The sequence below is a fragment of the Saccostrea echinata genome, unplaced genomic scaffold, assembly GCF_033153115.1.
Source record: "Saccostrea echinata isolate AGI-Se365-2 ecotype Australia unplaced genomic scaffold, CSIRO_AGI_Sech_v1 ptg000016l, whole genome shotgun sequence".
Lineage (NCBI taxonomy): Eukaryota > Metazoa > Mollusca > Bivalvia > Ostreida > Ostreidae > Saccostrea > Saccostrea echinata.
The window spans coordinates 2,142,467-2,164,575 of NW_026889765.1; the positions used below are offsets into that span (position 1 = coordinate 2,142,467).

Genomic DNA, 22,109 nt, shown 5'->3' on the forward strand with positions numbered 1-22,109 from the left:
CCTCTCTACATGGTCTATCCAGAAATAAAAATAGTCACACACACTAAAAAAAAATCATTTTTTATTCTACAAAAAAGAAGGTATTTTTTCATGTACACATATTAACTGCCAAGCTTCATGACACCCTTCCCCCCTTTCCAATACTCCTACAATTTTGACAGATATTTTTCTTGAAATAGAATTTTTCTCCATATGTCATTATATATTACAGGGCTGCACAAGGTACTGAAAAAGGGACAGTGCTTTGAGTGAATGTGTTATACAATTATCTGCAAATGAAGCAGATCCCAGTTATTACATTCGTAAACAGTGTGACAACTTCCAAGAAGGCTCCATCTAAATCAGGTACAGGTCAAAGTTTTGGCTGCACATTTCTTTTACAATATTCAAAACATAATAATTCAGGATCAAGTTCACACAAGCTCACATACCATGGTTACTCTCAGCACCATAATGCTAGTTAAATTTTTCATATACTTTCCTGTTAAATAGTCAAATTTGGTTTAAAAACATTTGTTAACAAGTACTATTACCCTACTGCATGCCAAACATTACATCCCAATGGTTGAAAATGCATGACTAAGGGTAACAGTATATTTAAGGAATAACTGTCTAATTTTTTGGTTTCATGATGTGATCAATCGAGTGGCTTGCATGATAATTTGCATAAACACCGAAGGCGTTTATGCATAAAATTATCATGCAAGCCAATCGATTGATCATCGTCATGAACCCAAAAAATCTGACAGTTATTCCTCATATATACATGCTCTTGATCCTGCAAATTCACGTGCTTCAAGCCCCGCTTCTGTCTCTATTTGTCCCGCTCCGCACGTGATATTTTTTTTCACCACGCCTATGGATGAACCAGTAGATCGATGTAGAAATAAAGTATTTTTACTATTTGAAATTTTATCTTGGACAAAGACATTGCAAATGTTAATATATAGTAATAAAGATTGTTGGCTGTGCAGAATGTTTGCACGTTCGTTTCACCTTGATGTTTTCTTTCAAATGCATTCGAAAACGAGAAAAATATTATTTGTTTATTTTGGGTATTGTGAAATTGTTACCCCTTGAAAACCATTGTTCGCCTCGGTCAGCGATGGTTTTTGAGGAATAACAATTTCATGTTATCCTAATAAACATGTAATATTTTTATGTTATATGTACTTATATTTGTAAATATTTATGACTGCGAAAAACATAAATATTTATAAATTAGTAAAATCAATTTAATACACTATAAATACACAAAAGGACAAATCTGTATATAATTCTCTATGATTTGGTTAATTAGTTTATATAAAGGATGTAAATGGGGCATGACATATCATTGTTAATATTCAAGAAAGTGTTCACTGTTTTTCTTATAGATGCTCCTTTCCATCTGATGTTTTCCAGGTTTTTGTGAAAAGTTTGCTTAAAAATGGCACCATTCAACTACAAATACTATGCCGGTGGAACTGTGACATCAATCAACTGCTCAGGACACTGCTAACTGCCAGAGAATTTATTTTTTTTTTGTTTCATTTGGGACAAACATTTTACACCTGCAAATTGGTACTTCATGAAATGCTTGAAGGATGTTACATGTAAAGGCTACTGAAATTCCAAGTCAGATGAAGTGCAAAAGGATTGATACAAAAGTTATAAAATTATGAAGTTTTCTATTCTAAGTGACGAGTGCGACTGAAGTTTTTAAGGATGCCCCGTCTGCAGACAACTCGTTAAGGCAGTGATATAAGTAGCTCCAAATGATGCTTTATTGTTTTCCTCAGATTTATAACCTGGATAGATCTCTGATGCAGTAATTTAGAGCCATGTCTTTTCACTGTCTCAAAGTACTGAAATAAAAATAATTTTGATTAAAATATTTTTTTTTAATTCATATCATTAAATTTTTAAGCTACAGAAATTCAAATTAATTAGCTATTGGTAAATAGAAATCTTTAATTGATGAGCAAGCCTTTGCATTGTCAGATCCTTTTCTGAAAGGGTCACTTACCTTTAACAATGTCAGGACAGGTGAGGCAACTGGCTGGTCTTCATGCTGGAAGTACCATCCAGTGATGTCCAAAGATTGCCTGATGAGCAGACATATACCTGTATTTAAGAAAAGATTCTGTAATATGACATAGAATTTTTGCACAGCTTGACACACAACTGATGGTAAGGCCAACACTTTTTTATTTTCTGTTTTACGGGAATTTTTTTCAAAAATTTGAGTCGGGGGGTCGAAATAAAAATAAAAATAAAAGCTCAAAATTTAAGCAATCGGTCAGAAAAATAAAAATAAAATGAAAAAATGCAATAAAAATTTTTATTTTAAATTAAGGATGGAACTTTTTTCTATGACCTTAATTTATTAGGGAAAAAAGTGTTATTTGAAAAACTTATGTATACAAAACACAAAATTGGTACTGCTAATGTGCTAATGAACTATTTTAGATTTAACTTTCTCTTCGGTATTAATATTTGGGGCAGGGGTGCATTTCTAGTATTAACAGCTTGCAGTTTCTAACATTAATGCAAATCAAACATACAAATCTATTATAGTCTTCTCTCAGATGTCAAATATCAGTGTCACCACAGTAAAACTTATAGGACTTATGTCACACCCTTCATAAACTTTTCAGAATCTTTTATTTTTCGGTATTCAGCAAATTACAAGATTTGAGGATTTTGGACTAGCTTTGGCAAAGTTATGGCAAATATACAGTGAGACATTCAATGGATCAGCTAAAATAAATTAATTCACAGAAGTGCACTGAGACATGATAAAATGAAAAGTTGTATAATATTTTTTTTTTCAACGCAATTCAAATTAATATATACCTAGGTGGAAAAAAGTACCTCAATCTCTCTACTGAAAAAATATTCAAACTTCCAAAATCTGTTGTATATTTGATCTTTTTTTATCCTTATATTTTTCTTTCTGAACATACTAACTTTCAACATAATTGTAGAAAATATGTACATCTCTCCCATAGTATACACATGTAAAATACACGACAATATTTCTGTTTACTGCAGAGTTCAAAACTTTAATTGTTGAAACTGATTCTAATCCACAACCTTTGAATGAAAAAAAAAAGAAAGCAGGCCTTGAATTTGAATAATATTTGAAAGGGCGTATCATTTACAACAATACTGTAGTACTTTTCCCTAGTGGTAAAAAAAGTTGTTTTACTAAACAAGAGATACATATACGCTATATCAGCTGTTTAATTTGTTACATATCACGCAAAATTTTATAAAATTACATATATAAAAAAAAAGGAAATAATGTCTTGTATCAATCAAGCATATATTTTCGTAGGTTATTTTGAATTCCAATATTTGTCATAAAACGAGTGAAAGTTGTGACTCGAATTTCCTCAGCCACGCCACTTTCTACCAGTTCTACTGTGTTCTGTTCTGTCGTTAATTGTAAAAGAAAACACTATTGTCTTAAAATTAAGTTTAAAAAAGATCTTCAAGATGTATTTCAATGTATTGAAGCAATTGTCCGTATTTTAAAATTTGATGAAGCACATTTGTGTTTAAAAGATATATGCTGCCTTCTTTGAATTTGCCCCGCTTTAAATTCACCTACTTGTAATGAGGGCCGAATGAGAAAAATAAAACTTAACTGGGGCGAAGAATTCCAAGAACAAAGTACTTGCCTACCTGTTTCACTATAACTCGTCCAGCTTTACAATATTCTGTAATACCATTGCTTTCATGTGATACCCCTCAGTGGATTGGTGGTCTCTTTTCCAAATTATATGCATTTTCTAAAAAGAAGAATTTGTCAAGTTATAAAATTTAGTATTACAAGTTATTAAAGACAGTGAAACAATGTAAACAACATTTATATGCAAATGAACCTCATTTAATACAATAGAGTGAATAGACGAATAAATGCAAAATTGTACTTATAAATGTGTTAAAGACTATATTGTTCTTTGACATTATTGTTAGCCTAATTTTTAAATACAATTTTAGTGTTATAAATGATTCAGATGCATAGAAAAAAAGTTTTGTTTTTTTTTACACTTTGATGTTTCTTGAGAGATATATCATATACATCGCTGACATGTTGGTTATATGCATATGTGACATTTGTGAATATTGATTAGACCCATCATTGATCAACTCCTTAGATGCACAAGTACCCTTTTGCCCGAGCCAAATGCATCAGGTTATAACATATTCAGGTGTAACAACATTACACCAATACTGTGTAATGAACCTTGATTTCTCATTAGAAAATCACTATGCTACTGTGCTTTTTTATTTTAAAAAATACAAGTTATAAAAAAAACAAAAACAAGTACAAACAAGTACACAAAACTGCTTGGTTTCATAGATTTCTTTCTTCTCAGCATAGATCTATACTAATTACAACTACATCACCCTCACAAGAAATGACAATTCATTCAAGTTATGGGGGTCCAATATTTGTCAGTGTCATGTTAATTAAAAAAAAGCATCTACTGGATAAAAAAGCGTCCAAATCATAAAGGACTTCAAAAATCTTACATCTCCCAACAAAAAAAAGTCCAGAAATGCTTGAATACAGTATAATGATCGGTGAATGTGTAAAAACCTGTGGGAAAAAGTTAAGCACCACTGGACAAATCACTTATAATATAAATGTTTGACAACTTGTATTGAATATATTTAATACCCTTTTGACAATTGGAAACTCAGCGTTAATAATATTCCATACTTGATTGAGTTGTCACCTGATGTACCTATAATTCTTTACTATTTTTGATATGCTTTATGTGTATTATCAGAGTAAATGTAAGTCCAAGAACTTATTTTGTGACATTATTTCATACCTGTATTTGATTTGCCTTTTGAGGATACAGATTATTCAAATCGATGTACATGTAGTCTTTGGTGCTGCAGTTCTCTTGTACTTTAGCTATAAAATGAATCTTAATGTATACAATTGTGTAAGATGAAAGAATATTTCAAACACTGAAACAGACTGAAACCTTAACAGACTGAAACTTTAACCAAAATCTCCTCTATAACATGCTCTCTAAACTGAAGAATATGGTCATATTGTTGCAGTCATGTGATTTTTATTCAATGATAAATACAGAGAGAATTGGCAGAATATATAAAGAAAATCTATCCTTGGGAAATATGTTCTTTCAAACATTGAATGCTTAAGACTAGACTCACTGGCACGCAACAGCTAAAATTCTGTTGATAAATGAAGCGTATTCTGAACAAATTATTTACCCAAACAAAGGTGATGCAGTCACAAGATGACGTTCGTACCCATCGGGCACTTACACTATTCCTCTTTTATCAGCTGGTATTAACATCATTGTTCTCGAATTCAAGAAAAATCTGTTAATAAATTCATTGGAATGATAATTACAAAACTATTCCATCCAGGTATGATACAAGACACTTCGATTTCCCCCAATACACAAGAAACAGGTGACATTCTCCGACTTGTTTACCTGTACTTCGATCGAAATTCTCCTCCTGGATGCTCGCATCCAAGCTTTTATGACACTCAATTCATCCATCGTACGTCGGAGAACCCTTCGGCTTTGTACAACTGCTTCATCTTTCCTTGTACGCCTTGTGTAAACCATAAACATGTGTAACCCAATATACATCTCCATGTCTGAGGTACCCGGAAGTTAATATCATCGAAAAATCTCGCGAGTCACGTGACGAGACTTACAGACCCTATTGTAAACATAAGATGAATTGAGGTACCCGGAAGTTAATATCATCGAAAAATCTCACGAGTCACGTGACGAGACTTACAGACCCTATTGTAAACATAAGATGAATGAAGTGATCAACAGCAGTGAAGCACGCATTATTTGAGAAATAATAAATTAAACTGAGTACATACATGTACTATAGTAATACAAAAACATGATTAATGATATTTCATTACATACATATCAGTTATGATCATTGCACAGTGATGAAACATTTTCGATTCCAATGGATAAAAAAGATAAAAGTTTTGAAGTTGACCTAATTTATTCTTCTCATTAGTTGTACCAGGATCTGTGTTATTTCTAACGTACATGACAGATCAGTTTATTTCAAGACACAGTTACATGAAAAAATGTCAATAATGTCACTTTTTTTCACAGAAGACACAACGAATATCCTTTGAAGGTTTTCACAAGGGAGACACACTCAAGATAAAATCACACTTTGTTGCATCTCCTGAAGTTGCTACATTGCTACCATTTTACGTTCATCTTCCTCGCCATTGCAAACACAATACAGATGTTTATTGTTTGTTATAGTCTTGAGAGCGGGACATCGCTGGTCAACCCTACCAGACATAATAAGTAAGGGAATCACATACTTCACAAAAAAAACTCTGAGTTTGGTACGTTCCCTCTCCTTAAACCAAACACTGTTTTTTTCTCTCTCTTTAGAGAAATAAGCGACCCATTTGGTGTCCACAACACAAAATATCATTGATTCACATCGCAAACACTGAGTTGAGTCTGAAACTGGGTAAAGTAGGGGTGGCTAGATTTTAACGTGTTGTCAATGAAGCACTTTTAGGATGTCCTTGTTGTCCATTAAGCTGTAGGGCATTTCACCTCCACAATGCCTTTCCCACAGCAATCACATGACACTGTTCTGTCTGAAGTGGCAGCTAAATATGGAAATTGGGGATTAATACGCAGGCCACATTTGGAAATTTTGAAGTTCACATGTGACTGGGACATCACAGCTTTTCATTTACAGAAAATGTTTTTAACGTTTCGGCTTAAACAATTGCAATTGTCAATTTAAGAGCATTATTCAAATATAATTTTTTTTAAACTCAATTCAAATCTTAAAAGATAACGTACCTTTATACTAAATGTGGCATTCCATTTACATGGCAAGGACGTGCAGGACTCCTTGTCATATCCCAGATGTACGCAGGCTTCAATCTTAAACAGCATGGCAGCCACATGCGAGCATACTCCCCTGGACTATAAAAAAATAAATTAATCATGAATTGAATCAGAATTAAAAAAAAAATGTGCATACAAACACATTCAAAAAATTGTGAATTTTCAGGTTTACCCTTGGTCACAGAACATAAGAATTGTGATAAATACAGTTAAGTTCATAATGAACTTGAAACAATTTTTAAAGCATTGAATTAAAAGTCAGAAAGACTTACCCTGTCATACAGTCCCAAAGACTGGTCAAAAGGCTCCCGCCGTCTTCACAGCACACCATACTATACAGGGTGGCTCTGTTGTCCGCTGGTTATGGTTGACGTTCGCTTTGAAAAGCAGGCTGTCCTTCCCAATACGTAAAGAAAACACAATCTGCACATATCCAGAAAGGAAGTAATTATAGCTCTTGAGGCTTTTGTAGGCTTTCATAGCGTCCTTCTTGTGCAGTCCAAGGTTGTCTATCAAGTACGTGAAGATATCAGGGTACGACACATCAGGCAACATTTTCATGTTGTCCTCCCATTTTTCCTTCTCAGTCTCGCACGGGCACTGGTCCAAAATCAACAGAGAGAGCTTTTTCTTGTATCTTTCCTGGCTTGCCGTGTCTAAACACTGGAAATAGTTCACCGCTTTCCCTTTCAGTTGTTTACGTCTCAGTTCATTGAAGCGCGTCTAAAAGTTCTGCCCCGCAATATGCCGGCGCCTCGTTTTTGGTGTAGCTATGGATAGTCGTGTATACGTGATGAATACCCCCCCCCCCCAAAAAAAAAAATACTAGTAACTAGGGAGAAAATGAAGTAAATATCTAAATTTTGGAATGAAAATGTACCAGAATCCCAGTGAAGTTAGACATTTAACCTATGGAGTGATGTGCTTACTGTGCTATGAAAGAAAATAGAGTAAAACACAGTCTGCACATATTCAGAAAAGAAATAATAATAGCTCTTGAGGCTTTTGTAAGCTTTCATAACGTCCATCGTGTGCACCCCGGGGTTGTCTATCAAGTTAGTGAAGATGTCAGGGTACAACACATCAGACCACATTTTCATGTTGTCCTCCCATCTTTCCTTCTCAGTCTCGCACGACACTGGTCCAAAATCAACAGAGAGTTTTTTCTTGTATCTTTCCTGACTTGCCAAAATGTACTCATATGGGAGCGGAGGGTATCATTTTGTGAGCTCAGTGCTCACAGTACCTCTCGTTTTGTGTGAAATTTCAAGATTTCAGGCAAAGACATGTATTCCCTTTACGGTATTTCGCTCGATAAAACGCTAGTTGGATGATCGGAAGGTTGTTGATTGAATCCCCGACCTAAGTTGATATAGAATACGTAGGAACTGTGTTTTGCAAAGTGCTCAGCACTTTTAAGTGAAATATGCGAGTCTCACGATGAGAATTTGAAAGCGAGGGCCCCGTGTTGTATCGGGTGCTAGGCCTCATTACCCAGTGGCCTTAATTACCGAGAAAAGATCTAAAAAAACAAAACAAAACAAAACAAAGTACAGTTTCAATACAAGTCTGGTCCTACACTGGTCCTACACTAAAATATGAAAATGTAAGAAATTATTTTTCTATGACCTCCCAAATGCCAAATGTTAATGCTAAGTTGCAGAAGACATTAATTTTCGGTGAAATTTTCTTTCCGATAATATGCAGCACATGTATTGCCTATTATGGAGATTTTCTTAATCAAGAACAAGGTACGGTTTTAATACAGATCTTACCCTGCAATTTTCTAAAATATGAAAGTGATGTAAAAAATCAAAACTCGTGCTTTCTGAATTAATGAAATTCCATGCACAAAGATCAGACAAATCGTTTTTCTCAAATGACTTCCTAAATGCTAACTGTGACGTCATAAACTTGTGCATTTTCCCGTATTTTCTTAAAAAGTTGCAGAAAACATCTTTTCAGTGGAATTATCTTCCAGATAACACAGTCCACATACATCGCCAACAAATATTTTAGAAACTGATTTTTCGAGGAATTTTACATGCACATCATATCTTAATATTGAAGTGGGCGACGGCTGTGGACACTATTTTCTCAAGGGAATAACCCCTGAAATGAGTCATTTTGAGGTCTTCCCTATTTAAAACATATAGAAATATACAAATTAATGACGTCGTATTTCCAAAATGGTCCTCCTTCATGCCATATTCTTTCATGATTTATCACACTCATGTTCTAAAAGCAAATTTGTCACCCGCGTGGCGCAGTGGTTAGAGCGTCCGCTCTAGAGTCGCGGAGTAACGAGTTGATTCTTACGTCGCGGGTTCGAATCCCACTGTGGGACGTGGAGACCGGTCCTTCGGATGAGACCGTATAAACCAAGGTCCCGTGTCGCAGTAGGTGCTGGCATGAAAAATACCCATCACTGCTCAATGGTCCTGAATGCCGAGCATAGGTCAAAATTTGTAGCTCTCCATCGGCAAGTGGTGGCGTCTCCATATGAGTGAAAAATTTTCGAGAGGGACGTTAAACAATAAACAAAAAAACTTTTTTAAAACTTGAAAACATAATTTTTTAAGGGTAGAATAAAGCCAAAACCGTACCTTTTTCAAAGAACTTTGTACTAAATATCCAAAAAGAAACATAACCTCTGAAATGAGTCATTTTGACGCCTTTTCTGTTTAAACACTCTTTGCGTACAAGTTCTTTCGGTCACATATAGGACATTTGGTCCTGTGTACTCGAAGAATTTTGTCTGACCGAAAAATCTAATGTAAGAAAGTTAAACATTTAAAAATGTAGTCTACATGCGTAGCAATGGACAATATCAACTCTGAATTTAACTCATATGCAGAAAGCTTAGACCCCCTATGGTGTCCATGTTCGAGGCACCGTTTCTGCCAATTCATACCATTTGGCTAAATCATTTAATAAATTATGATATAAATAATGCCAAATATAACAGTGAAACTCGTTACATTGGCTGACCCTAACTCAAGTTTTATTATTTTACAGATACAGATTTCATGTAACTGTCATGATTTTGGATATCTGTTACTGTTTATGTTAAATTTATGTCAAATTGTAAAAATATAAGGCACTGCTAATAATTATCATTGTTACCTTGTCAACACCATGCTTATCGAACATGTCCAACAGAAATCTCTTTCATGAACGTGTGCTCTCTGGGGGAATCAAGTCTAAGGAATATGTCTGTCTTTGCCAACATATACAGTTTCGTCGCCATGTCTGCAAATTCTCATGAGAGCACATAGAGTGTCCTGTCCCAGTCTGTTCCTGTTCTCAGTGCATAGGCAGTTCATCAAGCTGAATATCCTCTCCACAGAGGCCGTGCTGGTGGGAACTAAACGGGAGAGGAAGACCAGCGTGAACATGCATGGGAAGGTGTCTCTCATAACTGCATCATCCAAGAACATCTGCAGCAAATCATTTGCTGGCTCCCTTTGTCTGCAATTATTTATAATCACTCTTCATTACACAGCCTTTCACATAATTTAATTGATAAGTAAAATAGATATTAAAAGAATCCATGCCACTTCTAACTTGAAAATGTGAACACCCAACCATCAAACAACTCTGCTGAATGGAAAAATCAACTAAAAAATATATGTAACAAATAACAAAGGAAACAAAACTCAAAACAACATATTTTTGAACTGGAGTGCTACCTATACATAAATTATATTTTGTAATAGTTTATATGAATTTTTAAATATTTGATAAAAAAAAAATTGGCTCTCTGAACTGTCATATCATTATTACCTTAACCTCCTTGTAAACACAGTTCTCTCATCAATTTCTGCAAATATATCATCTATTCTTCCAAGGTAGATTCCATCATCATGATCTTGGTGGGTAAGAGTTCCCCGAAATCTCTCGATGAGGTTGTGAAGTGAATCGGTAAGATCCTGAAGTGGATAAATGACTTATGTGTAGATTAGTTGATATTATTTTAATTAATCAATCAATCAATTCTTTCATATAATTTCTAGCAAGTATAAGGTTTTTTTTCCTTTAGCTTTACTGTAACCATGCTGAAATCTACAGATCCTTGCAGAAGATGGAAACTGGTTGAAGCACGTCACATAATACAAGAATAGCTGCTACAGTATTCTTGTTTGTAATGGAATCTCGTACACCAACTATTTCTGGCTCCTTCTTTCTACTTAAGAGTTCATCAAGAGTGTCAACAATCTGGAATTATTAGAAATAGTGTACAATATGAATAATAACTTAAGATTTTACATGTGTGTAACTGACTTCATAAAATCTTATTATTAAACCAAATGTATGGATTTACTTACCAGAACATATCTTTGAATGACTCTCTTGCATGCATCTCCATGTGATAACCATCTTGTAGCAGCTGCTCGTCTTAAGACCAACTCTTTTTCTGCATAACTAGCTTGTACATCCTTAAAAACAGCAAACTTTTGAGGTGAATTGTCAAACAGCTTATAGATGGCCAGAAGAGCAAGATCTACATCCTCTAGTACAGGAAAATATTTCATCAAGTGTTTGACGCACAGTGCTAGACGATGGCTTCTACAATTGATGTACAAACTGTGAGGCACCACATGTCTAAATCGGCGCTGGAGACCTACAGAAATTTAAGCACATTTTTAAGCTGTAGATTCGATGAACAAAAATAAAATCTACAAAATATTGATATAAAATAAAATAGTATTTGGAATCATGAAATCTTATATTTTCTTGAAGAGCTTTCCATGCTTGTCTTCCAATAGTACTATAAGACCTACCTGTATTTTCACCACTCATGGTATTACACCCATCAAATCCAACAAAAAGAATTTTTGATATGTCTATCTCTTTAGAAATCAAAAATCTTTCAATTTCACTCATAAGAGTTGCTGCGTCTGTTTTCTTAACGTTGACCATGCCTAAAAAATGGTCTTTGATGGTGTTATCTGTCACTGTGTCTAAACATCTGATGAGCACCGCAAACTGAGTTCTGTTAGCTTCATCTGTCGATTCATCAGCTAGTAAATATATATATGGTGAATTCCTTATTGTTTCCAGGAGTGATTTCTCAAGGCAACTGTTGATAGAAAGAACAATGTCTCTCACAGAAGTTGATGATGTGTAGGTCACTGATGGTTGATTTGCCATAAAGTTCAAAACACTTGGACATTTTTGATTGTGTAGGAATTGAAGAATATCTCCAATGCTATCTATTGCCCACTGCTTTCTGATTACAAAAAAGGCAGATGTAATTAAAGTAGACATGTATTCTCTGTCCATTTCCTTGCACTCAGGGCTCCGTAACAGTTGTTGAAGGACAGTTGACTGAGCTTCTGTTGCTTTCATCTTCACACATTTAGCAACAGACTCTGCATGCAAATTGGAAGACTCATATTTGCTTAATTTTCTGTTGGGATGGTGTCCAAGAACTGTCCCAACAATAAATGGAGATGTTGACAATGGATCACCTCCACACATTTCACAATATTTGCAACAGTAGGCATTCTTAGATGCACTAAAGTAAAGCCAATCATAATGAGTTTCATATTTTGTTGTAAGTATGTTGGAAAGTCGGCTAGATTTTTTTTTTGAAATTCCTCGGATTGTTCTGGTGGGATGTAAGAAGTGGTATCAGGACTTACTTTAGTCTGTTGAATCTCACTGTCACTGACAATTGGACTTTTTTGTGGACTGGTAATTAAAATTTCTTCTGACACACTTGTGTATCTTGCGAATGTGCAATAACTATACACCATATTCTTTTGATTTTTCACCAATACGAAAGAGACTTTTTAATGCATGATCTTTTTACAAACATTAATCCTTGTACAATTATACAATACTTACTAGAAACTGATTTTTACAACAAGATTTAATGTACATATTTTTTATTTGTATTTTTATAATTTTCAATTTAACTTTTCATTTTATTTTTAGATTTCATGTCCGTCGGATGGGACGTTAAATGGTGCCCCGTGTCAAGGATTGCAACCCCCTTGGCACGCTAAAGATCGTTTCTCTGGTTTTCGAAAAAGAGTAGGCTCATTGGGGGCCGCCAGAGAAACCCAAAACTTTCAAAACCGTTCCCATAATATTTAAATTCCTACCGCCGAAATATGGCTGAAATATTGCCGACTCGGCGTAAAACAATAATCAATCAATCAATTAATCAACTCAGTTGCCATAAATAAATGACCTTCACCGACAGTGCTGTGAATGACGCTAATATCCGTCTACTTTCTGTTTGACAGGCAGAGTGTGCGGTTGAGATAAGTCGTTTTCTGCTAAAAATTATTTATAAAAATTACAAAATTTGAATAAAATCCGACTTTATTAATATTTTTCTTTAAATTTTCATGACACATTACGTAGTTAAAGGAAATAATCAACCGAAATTGAGGTTTCCGGAATTACAACACCTCTCAGAGAGGCAACACAAGTTTAAAATTTGATATATTATCAATACTTATTGTATGCTTGTTGTTTTATTAATAAAAATTATTGAAAATGAACAAAAAGAACATTTATTAATTATTTTTAGGATTAATCTTCTTTTTTTTTTATAAAAAAAAGGGGGGCATAATAAAGAGAGAGAGAGAGAAAGGACCCACTATGACCTTTGTAACATACCTGTACAGGTGTTGAGTGCTTAAAATTTTTGAACTCTTAAGTTTACAAACAAAGTCCATGTCATTTAATAAAGAAAAAAAATTGAGGGACCCTTTATCCCATTCTTGACTCATTCAGAGTCTTTTGTCGTATTTCCATATATATGTCCCTATAAACTTTAATATTAAAAAATAAACGTAAACTATGTTATGCCATTTAGATGTTCATTTACAGTGGGCTGCAGAGGCACTGCACATAATATTTCTTTCATAATACAATTCCATAAATATAAATATGCCCCCCCCCCCCCCCAAATAAAATCTCACCATGAATAATAAAAAAAAAACAACTGGCGAACGTAACGTGATTCATGAACACAAGGTGCTGTACATGTAATCAGTGCATGTAATACATGTATACTTAGTAGGGCTACCTGGCAAAAGATTTTTAAGTGTTTTTTTTTTTTTTTAAACATCCCAGTGTCATTTCTGAAATTCCTCAATGTCATTGCGAGCATATCATTGAGAAAAAAATATTTAGCATCTGAAGCACTGATTTATCGTTTTATTTTTCATTTTCCCCATTTATACAAACACTTTAGGATTTCTGTCTTCATCGATATTCTTTAATTTAAAATTTAAACCACTTATTTTTTTTTATAGAATCAATTTAAAAAAAAAGGTTAAAATACTCAGGAAACAATAGATGATGCTGGTATTTAGTTAAAAAAATATATTATATATGGAGTTGAGATTTGAGAAAATTATAGATGTGCTAGCTACATGTTTTTATCCTACATATAGTTCACGCTAATTCAGTTTTTTGGTAAATATTTTTTGCTGAAAAATATATACTTGTACACTAACGTGTTTATATTTTATGAAAAATATTTTTTTTTTTATTTTTTATGTCCCGACAAAAGTTGAAGTTCCCTGCTGTAATTAGCACGACCATCGTGTAATCAGTGCGGCACAGCAGCGAAACAATTCCTCATTTACCCACTGTCCGAAGTTGTAACACCATGTGTCCGAAGTAACAACACCATTGTCCGAAGTTACAACCTCACTACCTGGTACTGTTTTAAAGCGTTTACAAGTGAATTGTGATTGGCAATATTCTTATTGATAAAATATAGCAGTAATGATCACCCGAAATTTCGAAGAATGTAGTGGTAATGCAGGGATTTATCAATACCTTCTCAGGGGCCGAAATTCGGCCCCATTCCCAAATGAAAATGAGTTCAGTTTTTCCCAATTTGGCAGTATTTTTTTCCCAATTGGTGAACAATGCTTTTATATTTAATTATCTTGGAAAAACACAAAAGTAAAATTGTCAGATTGTCTGTAATTTTCATATATTAAACTCATTTAGGAATGTTACAGTCATAACGCATGTTTAAAAACACTATAAACATCGCCAACTTTTAATCCGAATTTCCTCAGTTTTTCTGGAAATGCTGATATTGTGTAATTATATAAGATTTATTTTAGTTATTTTCACCTACTCAATTGATCTACGAGTGAATGGTAAGGACTAAAGGTATTATTTCAGACAGAAAAATATATTTTCAATGCATTAATTAATATTAAAAGATGACTTAAAGAAAATGTGTACTTAGTATAATCTTTTGCAGGAGAGAGGGACCTATATACTAACGGGATAGGCAACTCCTTCAGTGCCATGTTTATTTACCCAAAACAGCACACACAACAATGCAAGTTTTTCAAACTACGTTTTTTCCAGTAAAGAGCTTGTTTTCTGATTAATGTAATCTGATCTTTTTGTGTATCAGAATGGATATTTAATAAATATTAAAGCACATATTATAAAATAAATTAGATATTAAGTAAACAACTACCAAAATCGGCGATTTCTCGGAAATACGGCCGATCAGGGGCACGTACTGATTTTTAAATAAACGTAATTACTACTAAGATAAGGAATAAAAACAGTGCTAATAACAAATCTTGAATAATTTTTTGATAGATAAATTAAGATTTTATTCTGAAATATTTGATAGCAAAAGAAATATATTTAATTAAAAGTGACTAACGAAATCCCGCAACTTACGACCTATCGCGAGACTTGCGAGTGTTGCCTATCCCGTTAGTATATAGGTCCCTGCAGGAGGTTTATAATCTCCAGAAACAGATTCTATAATGACCTAAATTGCAATCTCATACACACATATACTACCCAAGTTGTTTAAATACTTTATACTCATTAAAGTCAATTTTACTTTTATTAGTGTATTATTCATAATTGAACTTGTACGCTGAAGTTGGATCATATTTAATTGTCTGTTTAATTGCCCAAATTAGAGTTCATGTTATTAATTACACCTGAATACATGTTTTAAGCAACATTTTTAATTTTTCCCAATTTCATCAAATAGCCAATAATTTTTTCCCAATTCCCCAAAATGGCGTTTCCCAAAATAGGCTGATAAATCTCTGTAATGAGTTGAAATTTTTCGCAGTTTAGTGGTAATGTTGACCGTTTGGCATAGTTGACCCCTAAGTTGGTCCCTGTTTAAATATAAAAACATATACTCTCTAATAGACACAAAATCATGTGTATAAATTCTTAATTTTCAAGAAAATTAAAGATAAGCTTTATTTAAAATCTACATAGAGGATATTCAGTGTTTTGTAGTTGGATATGGAATTTATTTCACGAGTGGGAAGTGAAATAAATTCTATATTCATCTACAAAACATTGAATTTTCTGTTTATTACATTTTCTTTAATTTTCCCTTTGCTTCTGTCTTTTCTTAACATGCACAGTGTCATAGGCTGTGAAGTCATAGTTGAGCGGTTGAGATGTCATACAGCTCAGCAGTTGTGAAAATGAAAACATTGTAACATGAATTTTAGCAACATCTTTGGGAAGAATTTGGAAGTTTTAGTCTTTTTCAAGACGATTTAGTTACTATATCTTATGACTAGTCAGAAATTTTTTTTTTACTGACTTTGATATCCTTTCACACTGTGAGAGAAAATCACTTTTATCCAATAAATAAATCTCAGTATTTTACTGTTGAAAATGTAATAAATATATTTATTCAAGAAATGTGATTTATCAGAACAGATTTACATGTTATTACATATATAATAAATTGAGTTGACAAGTAAATTATAGTAATCAGAAGGTGGCAAAAAATTTTCAGAAATAACTGACAAATAACACATTTATTGACTAAAATAGGGGGAGCCCTAATCATTACGAAAATGACCTGATTAATATTAAACTAAATATAAATCAGAAAAATATGAAAATACGAATGATGGGAGCATTTTTACTACTTAGTTAATATTTTACAATTGTGAATGATAGAACTATTGAAAATTCAATTTATAGAATTATTTTGACATCAATATATTTGACTGACTCAATTACAGATATTTCCACTGTAAAACAACTACAAAATATATAAAACAAAATTTCTAACTATTATTGTTCACACACAAATGCTCTTAAAATTAACCCTATTAGAGTATTAGAAAGCTGGTATACAATTTCCAAAAAAAAAATTGTCATGTAATAATATTAAGCTTATTTCATTAAGAGTGAATAAATGACCTAAGTAACAGAAACCTGAAAAAATATTATAATAAAAAAAAACTTTTTAACCTATGAAGTATAACATGTAGCTTACACAACTCTTTCTTTCTCTCTCCTCTCCCTCTCCATAGACACTTCATAGTGGGTCACTGGCATTCAAACTCTAAGTAAAAATATGCTTGATTTACAAAACTTTTCGCAGTACACACTTGTATAAAAACAAGTAATATGGAGATTCATACATTAGTTCCATTTTTATCACATGTAGGATGGATTTCAAAGTGCAATTTTACAAGTGACAAGACATGTACTAAAATGGGGACATCCAGAGCATATTCCTAAAACAATAATCTATAACAACAATATTAGATGGATTATAAAATGTTAATTGTTGCACAGAATTGAATACAAGTAGGTCATTGAAACTGATAAAATTTATATTTTGATTGTGAAAAAACAACCATAATCACATGCAGTGTTATACATTATGTCATTCTTGACACAAATGAAATGACAAGCATTAATTTCAAGCCATAAATATTAAGATAACATTCTCAAAGAAAAGAATGACCAGGTTTTTACATATACTTCATAATAATGAAAAAGATAATTTTTATGCCACGCCATGAATATGGCCGGGGCATATAGTGCTTGTCATGTCCGTCTTCCGTCCTTCCGTCACACTTTGCGTTTAGCCCTGTTCAAAGCTCAGTTTCAAAAAAACTATCCATGATATTTTTATCAAACTTCATATGCTGATAGTTATTGATGAGAGCTATTCAACTGCATCAACATTTTTTGACCTTGACCTTTCTTTTGACCTTGACCTCACTTTTTTTTTTTAGCTCAGTTTTAAAGATACCATTCAAGATATTTTTAACAAACTTCATATGCTGATACATACTGATGTAAGCTATTCAACTGCATCAATATTTTTTACCTTGACCTTTCCTTTGACCTCACTAAATTAGTGTCAAACTTCATATGCCGATACATACTGATGTAAGCTATTCAACTGCATCAATATTTTTTCACCTTGACCTTTCCTTTGACCTTGACCTCACTTTTCTCAATTGTGTTAAAATGTTGCATTACTAATATACCCTCGGCAAGGCATTCATGTCCTATGGACATATTTCTAGTTAAGGTAATAATTAATCTGTTGTGCTGAATGCAATTTTGTTTTGTTGGTTACATCAAACCTATAAATATATGCTGTCTTTTTTTTTTTTAGAGATTTACCAAGAAATACTTCATCAAAGGAAAAAATCCTACATTGTCAACTTTCCTATCAAGTATGTTTAGTAAAGCAGAACTTGTTTTAATTGAAAAAGATTGAGCTGTAAAAACATGCACATTAGCTCCAGTCATTTTTAACACATCATTTACTTTTCAGATACTGACAGATGTTCGATGCTGCTTTTTTGCTCAGAGATGCCCCTCGAAGAATAGTTTCAATGCCTGAAGATGAATCTCTCTTCTGTGCAGTTTGCAAATGGAAAAAAAACCAATACCTTGCTGTGCAAGTTTTCTGGCACTTGTTGAAGATACACACTTGTTTTCCAGTAATGGCGTTAATGTTGAAAACAGGTCTTTGAAATTGACATTGTACAAATCATTTATAGACAGTTTTTCTTTGAATACTCCAAAAAAAAAAGTTCTTGTAAGAGCATTACATCTTCCTTTGCATCATGAGCTGAATATTCCTTGTTCAAAAGGACGGAAACAAGGGTTTGCTGTTTGTAATTTCCAACAACTTCTTTTTTAAATAATCTTCTTGATAATTTCAGTGTGTCAATGCAGAGATGGACTATTGAAAGAAATTCTTTTTGGAGATGAAATTCTGAAAGTTTGTGAAGTAGGACAGGAATGTCAAAACTCAAAATGTTATGGCCAACTAACACAGGATTTTCAAAGCTTTTTAAAAACTCAGTAAAGTCAAGGAGAGCTGTCTGAATGGTTACAATTTCAACTTTTTCACCTTTGCAGAACATTTGGTTGTCATTGAGAGAAAATCTGATTCCGGTAATTTTACTAGCAGCAAGTGACATTTTCTTTCTGGGCATTACATGACGGTTGTTCCACACACAGCAGATAATTGAACAATATCGGAGGTCCTTACCAGTCCAGTGGTTTCTAAATCAAAATGAACAAAGATCTCTGTTCCTTTGAGATTTGGTCTAGATGGAATGATGCAGGTATTTACCTCTGATGAACTCAATTCAATATTTTCAGAGTAGATTGTGCCCTCTCTCACTGTGTTCAGAGAAGCTGCTGAGGATTTTTTTTTCTTTAGTTCCAGTCGTCTCTTTTTAGCTTTTCTAAGCTTTTGACGTGTGTTTTGCCAGGGACGATTTTTGTCCAAACGTTTGCCAAGAATATTCGAATAGTGTCCAGGAGAAAGGGATGAATTTGACATACCTTTAAGAAAAGTTTGACATACCTTTAAGAAAAATGTAAAAAGAAAAAAAAAACAACCTTAAACTAGATATCATTGAGATGGTGGCCATCTCAAAAGTAAAGGAGCTGAAAAGGGTTTATTTTGAAGAGGAACACTTGTGTACTATTAAGGGATGTGTTGTTTGTGTCTAAAGGGCATCTATGTCAACCTTGTTATAATAAAAAATGCCATGAAAATCACGAGTGCTCCATACCCTCTATCAAAAAGCAGCACAAAAATCACAAATGTTGCATATCCTCTATGAAAACTGTTGCATATGTATCAAAATATGGAAGGAAATTCACAAATGTTCTGTACCCTACGTCAATTGGTAAAGTTTGAGGCTGACTAGACTAATAAGAGAAAGAAACCATGCACCGAACAAAGATTTTAAACAGAGAGGCTATTTTCGACCTTGACCCTTGACCTAGAAACTTCGTTCAAGGTCACTGCACATCCATTGACCAGTGGCACTCTGTGAAGTATGAGCCACACTGGACCAAGAGGAGAGAAGATATGCTCCGGACAAGGATTTTTCATATATATAATTCTTCTATGACCTTGACCTTAGACCTAGAAACATGGTTCAAGGTCACTGCATGCCCTTTACCCAAAGACACTCTGTGGGTGAACTATGAACCAGATTGGGCCAAGGAGAGAGAAAATATGCTCCGAACAAGAATTTAACCAGAGAGGCTTTTTTGACCTTGACCTAGAAACTTTGTTCAAGGTCACTGCACATCCATTGACCAGTGGCACTCTGTGAGTGAAGTATGAGACACACTGGACCAAGAGGAGAGAAGATATGCTCCGGATAAGGATTTTTCATATAATTCCGTTATGACCTTGACCTTAGACCTAGAAACATGGTTCAAGGTCACTGCACACCCTTTACCCAAAGACACTCTGTGGGTGAAGTATGAGCCAGATTGGGCCAAGGAGAGAGAAAAGATATGCTCCGGACAAGAATTTAAACAGAGAGGCTATTTTTGACCTTGACCCTTGACCTCGAAACTTCGTTCAAGGTCACTGCACATCCATTGACCAGTGGCACTCTGTGAGTGAAGTATGAGTCACATTGGACCAAGAGGAGAGAAGATATGCTCCGGACAAGGATTTTTCATATAATTCTGTTATGACCTTGACCTTAGACCTAGAAACATGGTTCAAGGTCACTGCACACCCTTTACCCAAAGACACTCTGTTGGTGAAGTATGAGCCAGATTGGGCCAAGGAGAGAGAAGATATGCTCCGGACAAGAGATCTCGGACGGACAGACGGACGGACGGACAGACGGACAGACTGATCACTATAGGGCGCCCGCAGAGCGGGGCCCTAATTATGATTACAAATGTATTTTTTGAAAATTAAAAAAAAATTAAGGGGATATAATTATTGATGATTTTAAAAGAGAAGTTTGTATATTAACAGCTAATACCTTATTAATCCAAGTATGCCCTTCATTTTTTTGTAGAACTGCAGCAGATACCCGATGCATTAATGATCGTGATCGGCCATAACATCTGAAAAATATTTTTGGAAGGTATAATCGATATTTTACACAGTGTAATTTTACTCAGATTAACAATTATGAAGTTATTTAGTGAACTATTTCTATCTTTGCATTAAGTTATCATTTTTAGCTCACCTGAGCTGAAAGCTCGAGTGAACTTTTCTGATCACATTTTGTCTGTCATCTGTCTGACTTTCTGTCCTTCTGTAAACTGTTTTATGTTTTCAACTTCTTCTCCAGAACCACTGAGCCAATTTCAACCAAACTTGTCACAAAGCTTCCTTGGGTGAAGGGCAGTGATTCATTTTGGTGTGTCCTGCGTAAATTACGCATGAATTTTGCTCAGGACGCATTATTTCAATAAATGTGCATCCCAATGGACGTATTAAATTTATAAAATGAAAGGTATTATTTTAAATTATTTCAATATAATCTGCATCAAAACTTCGCCGATTGCATCATGTCCACGTGCTAAGCAATATGCATGAGGGATTTCAATAGGTATAAGGTTGCCAACAACATGTCAGATTTAACACTTCACCGTTATACTACAGTTAATAATGAAACAATTATCAGAGGAAGAAAGTTCAATTTTGTCTGCTATGGAACATTTCTGAATCGTATACTGTACATTTGTATTTTAGCTGTAACCTGAATCATTTTAATTTTTTCATTAGAAGCTAATAAGTATTTGATCATTCCTCTTTCTGCCTATTTTTCTTTTTTTAAAGAAAACTTTTTTACTTCATTCAATAGAGCAGTAGGGTAGGGCGGGGCCACAATAGGAAATCCAAGTTTTACATTGAAATATGTAGTAAAAATCTTCTCAAGAACCACTGGGCTGGAAAAGCTGAAACTTATGTGGAAGCATTCTGGAGTAGTGTTGATTCTAAATTGTTCAAATATTGACCCCTTGGGGTAGAGCGGGGCCACAATAAGTACTACAAGGGGGGAATCAGAATAAAAACAGCAAGGCCAAAATTACTCAGGCGAGCGTTGTGGCCCATGGGCCTCTTGTGATTTTGTTTTAAACTGGTGACTGTCAAAACCCATGGATCTTTTATTGTCGATGTATATTATA

At 34.0% G+C, this 22,109-nt stretch overlaps 1 protein-coding gene and 1 long non-coding RNA gene across 2 annotated transcripts; both read right to left on the minus strand.

The window, feature by feature from the left end:
* Positions 1-3,687: 3,687 nt before the first annotated feature.
* Positions 3,688-5,569, minus strand: LOC133188805 (uncharacterized). Its single transcript, XR_009721320.1, has 4 exons — positions 5,472-5,569; positions 5,245-5,355; positions 4,833-4,918; positions 3,688-3,779 (listed from the first exon to the last, which is right to left on the minus strand). It is a non-coding gene; the product is annotated as an uncharacterized LOC133188805 (long non-coding RNA).
* Positions 5,570-10,961: 5,392 nt separating this feature from the next.
* LOC133188725 (zinc finger protein 862-like) lies at positions 10,962-12,380 on the minus strand. Its single transcript, XM_061324220.1, has 3 exons — positions 11,681-12,380; positions 11,225-11,520; positions 10,962-11,114 (listed from the first exon to the last, which is right to left on the minus strand). Exons 1-3 carry the CDS (start codon positions 12,378-12,380, stop codon positions 10,962-10,964), a joined length of 1,149 nt encoding a protein of 382 aa, XP_061180204.1.
* Between the last annotated feature and the right edge of the window lie 9,729 nt (positions 12,381-22,109).

Coding starts and splice junctions, on each gene's coding strand:
- LOC133188725 (XM_061324220.1), bottom strand. CDS start 12,380: ATGTGTGGAGGTGATCCATTGTCAACATCTCCATTTATTGTTGGGACA. Junction 11,521..11,680: donor CATGAGTGGTGAAAATACAG/GTAGGTCTTATA, acceptor AAATTTCTGTAG/GTCTCCAGCGCCGATTTAGA. Junction 11,115..11,224: donor TCATTCAAAGATATGTTCTG/GTAAGTAAATCC, acceptor TAATAATTCCAG/ATTGTTGACACTCTTGATGA.